This window comes from Palaemon carinicauda, chromosome 14, assembly GCF_036898095.1.
Source record: "Palaemon carinicauda isolate YSFRI2023 chromosome 14, ASM3689809v2, whole genome shotgun sequence".
Taxonomy (NCBI): Eukaryota; Metazoa; Arthropoda; class Malacostraca; order Decapoda; family Palaemonidae; genus Palaemon; species Palaemon carinicauda.
In genome coordinates this window covers 45,239,865-45,252,567 of record NC_090738.1, presented here as the reverse complement: position 1 = coordinate 45,252,567, position 12,703 = coordinate 45,239,865, and the positions used below count along the sequence as shown (strand labels likewise).

General features: G+C 36.5%; 1 protein-coding gene across 1 annotated transcript in view; it reads left to right on the top strand.

Annotated features, from left to right (window-relative positions):
• The window catches only part of LOC137653565 (protein hobbit-like), a 572,883-nt gene that overhangs the window by 180,603 nt on the left and 379,577 nt on the right, over positions 1-12,703 (top strand). Inside the window, 5 exon segments of the mRNA XM_068387072.1 lie at positions 1,223-1,391; positions 8,056-8,178; positions 11,342-11,452; positions 11,921-12,057; positions 12,181-12,353. Coding sequence (XP_068243173.1) covers positions 1,223-1,391; positions 8,056-8,178; positions 11,342-11,452; positions 11,921-12,057; positions 12,181-12,353 — 713 coding nt within the window.

Genomic DNA, 12,703 nt, shown 5'->3' with positions numbered 1-12,703 from the left:
ATAAATAACTAAATTGAATGCTCCCTTCTTTTATAATTGAAAGATCATATTCTACACATTCAAAATTATGATAAAATGCATAATGTGTACCTAAACCAACAACTAATTAATACTACCAGTCCTCTTTTCAATAAACTTACCACTAAATGTCTTACTTATCTGCGAACAAATCTTAACAGCTTACTTCTAGATGTAAATATACTTCATGAGGACACTAACACTTTGAACTGAAACAGTTATAAAATATATCATAACACGATATATTTTACTCATAATACCACAATACTGTATAGTTTTCTCTCCTTGTACAGTGGAATAAAACTTTAAAATGAGAGAAAACAATATTGCGGTAGTTTTTGGTGATTTTTGTGTAATTGTCAGTGGAATTTTGATGTCTTGTCCAGGAAAATACATCATGATATACAGTTAAAGGTAAACAATCTGGAGAATGTCTGAACTAGACTGTGACGACAGAGAAACAGAAATAACAAAGAGACTCTAGTCCGGCAGCTTTTTGCTTCTTACCACTTACTGCTTGAATGTTCCATTCCTTCACTAAGGGCATATGATTATTGAAGGGAAAGAAAGTTGAAAAATTTAAAAATCTTTTAAAATTTTCCGATGTTGATCAAGCCGAACTTCTACAAAAGAAGCAATATGAACATCAGAGGTCATTCATAAAAGTAATCAGTGCATGGTATTATAACTTACATTACTGACCTTCGACTTGTTTTAACATAGTCTTACCCAAAAGAATCGAGGTAATTTTTATCGGCTATCTGTTGCAGTTATTAAGATATTGTACTCAGTATATGATGAAGGATTTAAAGAAAAATAAAGGGGTCATTTTTTACCTCATACATAGTGGGTGAGAACAGTAGTTATTATACAGTATATCACATTTAACTATTCATATATTTCTTCAGTTTTTGTATGCCTTTTGTTCAATTTATGAACAGCTGTTGCTTCATGTAAGGTTTTTAAGTAAAATTATTACCCATATTATTTCAGTTCTTTCCCAAAACAGTGTTCAAGTACTTGAAAATTAACAGCTTTACTTAAGTTTTACTCTAAAGATATAATCAAATAAACTAATCTTTCTCTGTCATCATGCTACTAGCATGCAAACTGTAATGATTAGTAACTATCTCAGAATTGGTATGAGAGTTCAGTTACTGTATTTTTAAAAATTATAACTACAGCCACATTATTGTTTCAACAGGAAATTGACCGTCGATACATGGAAAACTACTTTTCCCTACAACTTCAACTTTGCTCAGGCTTTCAGTGATGATCTTCTCTCTGTTATAAAGTGGATTAAGAAAGTGCATAATCACAAACCAAAGTCCTTTACTTTTGACAGTCCACTTCCTCCAGATATTGTGATAAGGGTATGTATATAGGTATATTTACAGTATATGCTTTGTTTGGTGGTGGGGCCATTGTTATTGAAAATGCATCTTTTCAATAACTTGAGTTGATCATTTGCTTGGAGTGTACTTTACTATTGTTTTTTTATTTGTTTTATAAGAGATTATCAACCATTGTCGTCTATGTAGGTGATGAGTTAACACATCTGCTGGAAGGCCATTAAAATTGATCAATGTAGTTTGAAAATAACAGGTGTGTGAGGAGTCCCACCTACCTGTATATTTTATTCTAGCCACTTTTGATTCAGCTGACATAGATTTTAGCAGCTTTAACTACTGTTGAAACTATTTTAAGTGACATGTACTAGTGTTTGATTATTGTGGTGTTTTTTCTTAGTATGTTCAGCCAAAAAAGGTTAATATGCAAAAGTATCTAGTTACTTTACTTTGATGGCTGCTTTTGCAGTCCCATACAGCAGGGGAACCCCACTCTCTACAGGACCTCCACTGTTGTTTTACCTTGTTCATTCAGAGTATTTAACGTTTCATATCGCGTATTGTTCATTTACTGTTAAATCATCACTGTCAAAAGACTCATGAAATAAGAAACTTCAGTTTCCTCTTGAAAACCTTAATGTCTTCAATCATTTGAATGTTTCGTGGGAGCTTATTATATAGTCTCGGGGCCGCATATTTAAAGGCTCTGGAGCCTAAAGTAGACATAAATCTAGGTTCCAACAGTTTGAAGCACTCTGTAACTATTCTCGTGTCGACACGATTTGTTGGCTGCGCAATATGTAGCAATTCTCTCAAGTATTTTGGACGCCCGGTTCTGATAATTCGGTGGGTTATTGTACATATTTTGAATTCAATTCTCACTTTAATCGGCAGCCAGTGTAAATCGATTAGTATAGGGGTGATTCTTTCTCTAGGTGGGACACTTTTATCAGTCTTGCTCCTCTGTTTATTATGTTTTGTAATTTCTTAAGTTGCACTTTTGGTAAATTGTAGTAGATAGAGTTGCAGTAGTCAATCCTGGTAATAACACAGTTTATCACAAGTTTCTTTACAGAATTTTCGTCTGGGTACTTTTTTATAAACGCAATGTTTCTTAGATGATAACCAGCAGTTTTTATTACATTATTTATTTGGGCATTTAAAGACAGGTTACAGTCAAGAAATACACCTAGATCTCAAACTTTACTAGATATCGGCACCGAGTCATTATTTATGTTCATTTGAATATCCTCTAAGTTTCTCATGCTGTTTCTCTTGCCCACCCCCGTGAATTCAATTTTGTTCTCATTTAATTTTAGTTGTTTAAATGTCATCCATTCTCTAACACTATCAAGTATTCAGTTTAGAGTTTCAGTAGTGCCATGTATATCATTTATGGAGAAGTAAAATTGTGTGTCATCTGCAAATAGTTTGAACTTCACGCCATGCCTTTGTAGCATTTTCGATAGACCAATAGTATAGATGCAGAATAAGATTGGGCCAAGTACACTCCCCTGGGGTACCCCTCTTTTTAAGGTTTCGTATGATGAATAAGAGTTTCCAATTTGTACACAGTAATTTCTACCAACTAAGTAGTCTTTTGTTGTTGTCTCACAGGATTTTTTATACAGGAGAGGGGGTTCCCAGCCCCCTCGTCCCGTCCCTTTTAGTCGCCTCTTACGACACGCAGGGATAACGTTGGCGCTATTCTATTTGTTTTATGCCCCCTTCATTGCAAGAACGCGCAAATAGTTACAAGTCTCGACATCATCTCGAGATGTGTTTATTGCTATGCACTCCCCCCCACCTCACCGCTGGATGATCCGCGGATGATGGGTGGCAGACTAGAGCTTTTGCAAAGAGTACTGTCTTCTCGTCTTCCCTCTGGATCTGATGCTCTCTTTAATGCACCCTAGCAGTATCAGCTGAACTCGGCTGAGTCCCTGGTTAGGCTGGAGGAACATAGAGAGTAGAGGTCCCCCTTTTTTTTTTTTTGTTGTTGTTGTCGGCTACCCCCCAAAATTGGGGGAAGTGCCTTTGGTATATGTATGTATATGTAAGTAGTCTTTTAGGTATTCGAAGGCTTGATCTTCAACGCCGATGGACCGTAGATCATTTAGTAGCAGTTCATGCACCACTGTATCAAAAGCAGCACTGAGATCAAGCAGTATTAAGATACTACATTTATTTTCATCCATCATTTCTAGCATATCATTTACAACAGAGCAGATGGCTGTCTCCGTAGAGTATAGTTTTCTGTAAGCAGATTGGTTGTCAGGCAAATCTTCTATTACTTCTAAGTTAGAAGTAAATCGTGTTGTAGGTTTATGTTGACCCACCTAGTAGATCCCTGTGTGTACTGTGTAGATTTTTAGAGGTCTAATCTGTTTGACGGTATTCCCCAGTTCAGAGTGTTGGCATGGTCATCTTTGCAGTGGTATAGGTTCAAGAGGAGGAATAAGATGGCCATGAATCATTCTTTTGTGTCTTGATGGGATAATATTCTCTCCAGCATCCAGAGGACCTTTTCAACGCAGTACCTTCCTCAGAACCACTCTGTGGGTAATATTTGTGGGAAGGATATTGGTCATGATCCATGTTTTGAGCATAACTCGTCTCCTCGAGCAATGGCTTTACTCCAGTGTTCAAGATAGGTACACCCAATGCTATGTTCTTTTCAGGTCGTGAGAAGAGTACATGCTGTAAGTTGTTGTCCCCCTTTGGTTATAGATGGGGACTCTTCCATTGGTGTTCTAATCACCCACTTTTCCATTGCCAAGTGACAGTGATAAGTCTTATCTCTGTGACATTGAGTGCCTCCAGTGCTCCCTCAGTTTCTAATGCCCTCTTGAAGCTGTAGTAATGCCAAACATGGAAGCTCTATAGTCTCCTCCACCATTGGAGCAGCTTTCCACGTTGTCACAGAGACCTTGACACTGTTTTTTTTAGCAAAGGAGTTACCTAAAGGTAAGAAAAAGGCTAGTAAGCAAGCTTACTTCTCTTTGTTCTCTTCTATCATTCTGGGTTACTCCTTTATCACCACCACCTCCTATTCTTGGAATTTTCACAAGGGTTTTTGCAAGACACCTTTAAGAATCAGGAAACAGTGCATGCTCAGGGTCTGGCACTTTTAGGGTTGTCATGAGCTTAGGATTGCTGTTGCAGAAGATTATTTTGCACCAATAGTTGATGGGATTGATAGCTGACACCATAGGTTTTGGTATTGTGTTGCATTAGCATACCCTATCCCCATTTCTTGATAGGTATTGGAGTACTGTACTACCCTAGACTCATCTTTGTTTATTATTGGGCTTTGGCAGTGTAAAGAGAGTTGACACAGTGATGCACAATATCCTTGGGCCATGTGATGCCCTTCTTACAATTTCCAATGCAGTGCAAAAATCCCTTGATTGTGGTCAGGAAGTTCGTATGATTGGCCTTGATTTTAGTGCTACACTTGACCGTGTTAATCATGAGGCATGTTTTCAAACAACTGTTGGGAGTAGGTGGGTCTTTTCTTAGCATTATTATAGAATTTTTTGAAGTACTTGATTGCAGAGAGTTGTTGTTGATGAGTACCATAGTGAGTATGGGAATGTGATATCTGTTGTTCCTCAGGCAAGTGTTCTTGGGCCTTTACTTTTCATCTATATACACATGATATGCAGCTTGGCATAGAAAACAAGATTGTTGCATATTCAGATGATGCTACTCTTTTTGCCTCAATTCCTTCTTCCAAATGTAGATATGTGATTGCTGAATCCCTTACTAGAGATCTAGCTAAAATTTGTGCATGGTGCAAATTATGGTGTATGAAGTTGAACCTTAACAAAACTTAAATATGATTGTAGATAGATCCAGGACATTGGCTCCACAACATCCAGATCTCTGCATTTGTAAGGTTTCTTTTACTATAAGCAATTTCTTTGAAATTTTAGGTGTGATTCTTGATATCAAATTTACTTTTGAGAAACACTTTCATTTTGTTTTGTCTTCAATTGGATAAAAAAGATGGCTTATTAGGGAAGCCTTTTAAAATGTTTGTTGATCAATCTATCTTGAAGAAATTTTACAATCCTTTTATTCTACAAAATATTCTAATTCTTTTCATCATCATCATCTCCTCCTTCACCTGTTGACGCAAAGGGCCTTGGTTAGGTTTTTGCCAGTCGTTGTCTATCTTGAGCTTTTAAATCAAAACTTCTTCATTCATCATCTACTTCACGTTTTATAGTCCTCAGTCATGTAGGTCTAGGTCTTCAAACTCTTCTAGTGCCTTGCTGAGCCCAGTTGACACGTTTTATAGTCCTCAGTCATGTAGGTCTGGGTCTTCAAACTCTTTTAGTGCCTTGCAGAGCCCAGTTGAAAGTTTGGGGAACTAATCTCTCAAGGTGAGTGCAAAGAGCATACCCAAACCATTTTCATCTAATCCTGTCCTGCTATTTAACTCCCAATATTCTTCTGAGGGATTTGTTCTGAAATCTACAAAATTTGTTGTACATTGTTTCATTGTTATACCACGACTCATGTCCATACAGTAACACCGATCTCACTAAACTGATCAATAGCCTGATTTTTATATGTAATTTAAGGCTATTTGATTTCCAAATTTTTCTAATGTAGCCATTGTATGATTTGCTTTTTTTCACTTTCACTAAACTCAAATTCTAAAGATCCTGTATTAGATATCATAGTTCCTAAATAATCCTTTATTCTTCCAATATTTCATCTTCCATTGCATATTCTGTTCTCATTATCTCTGTCTCTCTTCTATATATATTGAGCCCAGCCGCATGTAATATTTCATGCATTCTGGTAAGCATGTTTAGCAAGTCTTGTGGTGGTCTGCTAATAATGACAGCATCATCAGCATACTCTAGGTCAGCTAATTTACTGTTACCAATCTAGTCCAATCCTTTTCCATCATCCCCAACTGTTCTATGCTTTACAAAATCCATGAGGAGGATAAACAACATAGCTGACAACACATTCCTGAGAGCACTCCACTGTTCACTGGAAATTCATTTGATAGGGCTCCACGAAGATTAACTTTGCATTTAATATGCTTATGAACAGACTTAATTAAATTTAGATATATAAGGCTTTTTCATCGGCCACATATGCCATCAAAAGTGGATTTCTATATTCTACACATTGCTGGACCACCTTCTTTGTCTACATCTTTTCCCACTTCTATGGGGGTCGATTTTTCTGGTGAGCTTTCACCATCTACCTCTGTCCCACACCTCATCACCGGTTAATCCCTTTGATCGAAGGTCATCCTTGATACAGTCCACCCACCTTCGCTTTGGTCTCCCTCTCCTTCTCGTTCCCTGTACCTCCATTTCCATCACTCTCCTCCCAATATACTGTTCATCTCTTCTCATGACATGACCATACCACGTCAGTCTACTTTCTTGGATCTTATCTGATAGTTTTCTAACTCCTGTGGTACCCCTAATTACCTCATTCCGTATCTTATCTCTTCTTGTCACCCCACACATCCATCTCAACATTCTCATCTCTGCCACATCCATCTTCTTCTCTTCTGTCTTCTTTATTGCCCACGTCTCCGCTCCATACATCATTGCCGGTCTCACAACTGTCCTGTGTACTTTGCCTTTCAACTTAACCCTTATTTTCCTGTCACATAGTACTCCATGCACTTTTTTTCCAATTCTTCCATCCTGCTTGTATTCTGTGGTTTATTTCTGCCCCCAGGTCACCATCCTCTGCAACTGTTGATCCTAAATACCTGAAATTTTCAATTTTTTCAATCTCTCTCCTTGTAAACTAACTTCCCCATTCTCGCCATTTTTCAATCTCAAATACTCTGTCTTTTTCCTACTGATCATCAATCCTCTATTTTCCATTTCTCTATGCATGTTGCATTAGGTTTTTCATAATACTGACTATCCTTTGCATTCATATCTTTCCAGACTGTAGCCTACCATCCTATAAACAGTACAGTACTAGGTATGCAGTTAGTTCTAACAGTCTTGCCTTCTTCATCATAAGGCTCAATACCATGACACAGTATTTTAGAAGTTTTATTCTAGTTGTGGAGTTATCTTAATTTGACAATTAAATCTGGAACTTTTGATGTTCAAATTTGCAGTGAATGCTTTTATGTTGAACAGGTTGACATAAGTCTCTCTTCATTGTTTATATGTGACAGGTCTTTTTTAACATTGTTATTGATCTTGATATTTTATACTCTTTATTCATCACTTCTCATATAAATTATTTATTTTCTTCATTGGGTTATTATTCCTTGTTGAAGTTCTTGCGCTTATAACATCCTGCTTTTCAAGCTAGGGTTGTAGCTTATCTATTAATGATAATAATGATGTGTTCAGTTGTAACAGCAATATGATATTTTTAAAAATAATTTTGCCACTCAAGGTCAGAATATTAATTATAGGGCAAATAAGTCCACTTTGAATCATAGATCCAGAATAGCTTAGTAGTTTAAGCATTCTATTGTATACAGTACTGTACTTGTTTATCAAATCTTTTGTAAATTCAGTTTTAGATTCCTAATTCATTGATGAATATTACATTTTCCAAAGAATGTCATTAATCCTGGTATGCCAAATGTTTATTTTATTTATTTTTCTGTAAAGAAATGGAATACTGTTGATATTGCTTGCATAATATTCTAGTTTGTACCCACTTTCTTTGGCAGGTAAGGCACTGGTTACTGGAGATTGGTGATGATCCTTTTGAAGTGAAACTCCGTTATAACTATGAACTTATGGAAGATGAGTACCAAGAAAGCTGCAAGAGGACGAAGGCTCTTGATTACAGGGTTAGATAATGTTATTGCCACATTTCTCTTGAATAGATTTCAGTACTGTATATCTCTTAAACTATTAAACTTTCAGATGTCTTCCTTTTCTTACATAATATGTCTGTGTTTTAAAGCTTTTAATTTTCCTCAGTGACCTCAATTATCAATTTTTTTAAAATAATGTACTTTTTCTTACTAATCCTCTTTTCTACTTGTAGGTAATTGTCTCACTTTTCTTTTAGCCTAGACATTAGCAGAAGAAATTAACTTGTGGTGGCCGATGTGGTAACGTCCCTGACTGGTGAACACCAGACTGGGGTTCGAGTCCCACCCAAAGTCGTTAGTTCCTTTGGTCGCTGCAACCTCACCATTCATGTGAGCTTAGAATGGGGGGGTTTAGGGGAGTCCATAGGTCTATCTGATGAGTCATCAGCGTCATTTCCTGGCCCCCCTTTGTCCTAGCTTGGTTGAAGGGGGCCTTGGGCACTGATCACATGTACTGTATATATGGTCAGTTTCTAGAGCATTGTCCTGCTTGATAGGGCAATGTCACTGTCCCTTGCCTTTGCCATTCATGAGTGGCCTTTAAACCTTTAAATTGGAGTTGGTAGTGTTTTGCTATAACTACTGGTTTATACAACAAAAATTTTCAATAAATTGTGGTTAAAGGTTAAAGGTGTATGGTTTCAGTTCCAGTTTCATCAGAATAGATGCTCACCAGAACATCAGCTGGGCAAGCCTAATACCCCACTATGGTGCCCAACCATAGTAGTGGCCTCCCCAGTAAACAGCTTAAACTCACGGTTCCGGACGAGAATCGATCTGCCGCCATGCTAATGCTAGGCAGACACATTACCACTGTACTAACCAGAAGGTTCTCTCTTTATAAACCCATTAGTAATAGCATAAGTAGACCCCTAAGTAACATGGATTGAGCTCTTTATACCCCAAAATATAAGAAAAGGACTTTTAAATAATAAAAACAATTGTTTTCATCAAAAACAACATTTGAAATATTTTGATGACGATAAGTGATAGTTTGTTGGCGGGAAGCCTGCAGCATCGATGAAACGTCACCAAATTTTACAACGATATTGCGGTACAAAGCCAAATATTTCACCATTATTTTCCGTCCTTGCATTATTTATTTAGGTTCATGACATTCAAGAGGATTTTTTCTACAAAATGTACCTATTTTGATTTACGTTTGCATAACATTTGTAGGTAAAAAACAGCATATAAAAAAAGTTGTATTAAGTTTCTTCAGCACTTTTTTCACTTCAACTGGTATTTTATCATATAATTTTTAAGATATGGATATATATTCAAGGTAAAACTCATCATCTACCTTTAATCTGTATGTGACCAAAGAACCAGGTAGATATTACGCAAACTAAGTGAAGTATAAAGCAAAAATGAACTTCATGTACTGCGAACAAATGCAATGTTTTGTTTTGTCGTTGGTCAGCGGGGGGAGGAGGCCTGAACCAACAGCCAATCAGCGACAAGCTTTCAAACCATGGTTCGGGTCCAGTTGCCAGCTAGGATGAAACAGACTTTAGTATGAAATATATAAGACATGAAAATTATATCCTTTTGTAGAAATGATTGTTGAGAAAAAAGGAATTATTATTATTATTATTATTAAATGCTAAGCTACAACCCTAGTTGGAAAAGCAGGATGCTATAAGCCCAGGGGCCCCAACAGGGAAAGTAGCCCAGTGAGGAAAGGAAATAAGGAAATAAGGAAAAATATATTTTAGGAATAGTAACAATATTCAAATAAATATTTCCTATTTAAACTATAAAAACTTTAAGAGAACAAGAGGAAGAGGAACTAGATAGAAAAGTGTGCCTGAGTGTACCCTCAAGCAAGAGAACTCTACCCCAAGGCAGTGTAAGACCATGGTACAGAGGCTATGGCACTACCCAAGAATAGAGAACAATGGTTTGATTTTGGAGTGTCCTTCTCCTAGAAGAGCTGCTTACCATAGCTAAAGAGTCTCTTCTACCCTTACCAAGAGGAAAGTAGCCACTGAACAATTACAGTGCAGTAGTTAACCCCTTGGGTGAAGAAGAATTGTCTAGTAATCACAGTGTTGTCAGGTGTATGAGGACAGAGGAGAATCTGTAAAGGATAGGCCAGACTATTCTGTGTCTGTGTAGGCAAAGGGAAAGAGCCGTAACCAGAGAGAAGGGTCCTATGTAGTACTGTCTGGCCAGTCAAAGGACCCCATAACTCTCTAGCGGTAGTATCTCAACGGGCGGCTGGTGCCCAGGCCAACCTACTACCTACCATAAAATATGAAAAAGACAAATGTCATGTGTCAGCAACTTGCATTACAGTACTACTGGTAAAACATTTTTGCCTTGTTAGGAGTGGGACTTGTGGTAGTCAGAGGTGGAGAGGCTTTCTCTGTGTTTTGAACACTATGCAAACATAGACCTTACATAATCAAGAATAAGGACTAGGATCGCAAGTATTTTGGTGAGCCGTGAGGTGAGAAGTGGGGATCAATACGTTTCCAAGCTGGGGTTGTCAGGTGGTGTTTGATTAATGGCTCTGGTAAGAAATGTTGCCAATGGCTTTAGAGGTTGGTGTGATTATCATATGGTAAAAAAAAAACAGACTGAAATAGCTCTTAAATATTCAGAAAATAAAGGCTAGAATCCCAGAGACTTTGTTGGTTGGCTGAAGAAAGGAGGAAGAGGGGCTAATATTAGGGAGAGTTTTTTTATTGAAATTTCCTGAGTGTGAAATGTGTGTGATGTACAACCATGTGTTAATACTCTTTAGTAGCTTTGCTTGTAATAATGATAATGATGATGACATATCCAAACGCCACAGGGTGTATCACCTAGCATGGTTTGACATATAACATCATTGTAGCAAATGGGTTAAGATTGGTGCTTTAGATGATTTTAGGGAATTTTTAAAACAACCTAAGGCATTCAAGAGCCACAAAAAATTGGTTTGCGATGAAATGGCACTCATACTTCACATAAGAAAAAATCAATCAGTTTGATTCTCTAATAAGAAAATATAGAAACCCCAAATAACATAACCTCTAAAACACTAGTTGCCATTGATTAACATAAATAATTAACCTTTCCTGTAAATTTCCTTAAAGTCAGCATGTGTATATATATACAGTATACTGTATATATTTTTGTCTTTCAGATCGAGGAATTTAGGAAGACCATGGTCTTCCTTCCTGCTGGGAAGATTGAGGAACTTTATAAGAATTTACAAGAAAAGAACAGTGAAACTTACATCAAAAGATCTAAACAGGTAGATAAAAACACCCTAGGTACCATATTACAGTTTATTTTTATTTTGAATGTACAAGTTCAATTTTCTTTTTACTCTAGGTGATATTGATTTTTTGGTGTCAGAGTGCTTTGTTCTGCAAGGATTTTCTTATTAAAAGCTATAACTGGGAGTCCAAAATTAAACAATGATTTATATTTGAAATCAATAGGATAGGTAAAGTTTTTATAACTTTCAAATTATAAGTCAAGAAGAAGTTTAACAATTCCCCCTTTATATCATTGTAAATACTTTTTAGGCATATGCAGCTATTAATAAATGCTTTTGTAATTTTCCTGTGATTGGGTGTTATTTTTTTATGCTTGGTCTCAAATGTATATGAATATCCAAGTTAGATTTAAGGCGAAAGCCGAAGCACTGAAAGTCATTCAATGCATGTTCTCAGATATTGTTTTATGCCTTGTTTTTCTCATTATTTACAAATTCCAGATGTATGAATCAGCACCCATGAGGACACAGCTATTCACATGGAAGATGGAAGAAGTTGTTATCTTTGCCATGGCAGATCCAACATTCCATGGCACTCAGAGAGTAGTACAACACATGATTGACATCGATCCAGAATCGTAAGTTTGATAACAAATGTAGATATAAAATATTCATGGCATCTAGGTACTGTATATTGTACATTGATTATGTTTTGCTTAATGGGGATAAAATGTTTTCCTCTTTTTATAATGTAATTACAGACCATGGCCTGAAGAGGGTCTGGAATTTTCAACTCTTTGGTGTCGCATGATATCAGCATCTTGTGCTGAATGGAAGTTTAAGCTGCGAGACTATCCCCAAGAACTTTTGGATATGAAGGACCTAGAAATTTGGGGAAGACTCATAGGTGCTGAGCAAAGAGCAATCAAAAGAGGCAAGTTTCTTCATAGTCCTTTTTTTTTAATTTTGCATGGTTAATGTTATTGGTATTTTTATTTTCTGTGTGATTCTAATTATACATAATTCAGAGCCATCCATATTCTAAAATGTATAATTTACTTTTTTTAAAACAATTGTTACCTGAAATTTATTTTGGTATACTTTATCTCCATTGTATGGGAAATCGTTACTGTTATATGCTTTTATTATCTACAAGCATTTATCTGACCCACAGTGAAAGGATATACTCTTTCATTAGCATTTATTGACAAATGCACTGACATTTCCCAGTGGTTATGAATAATCCTCATTAGAGTTTACTCTTATGATATGACTTAGGCACTA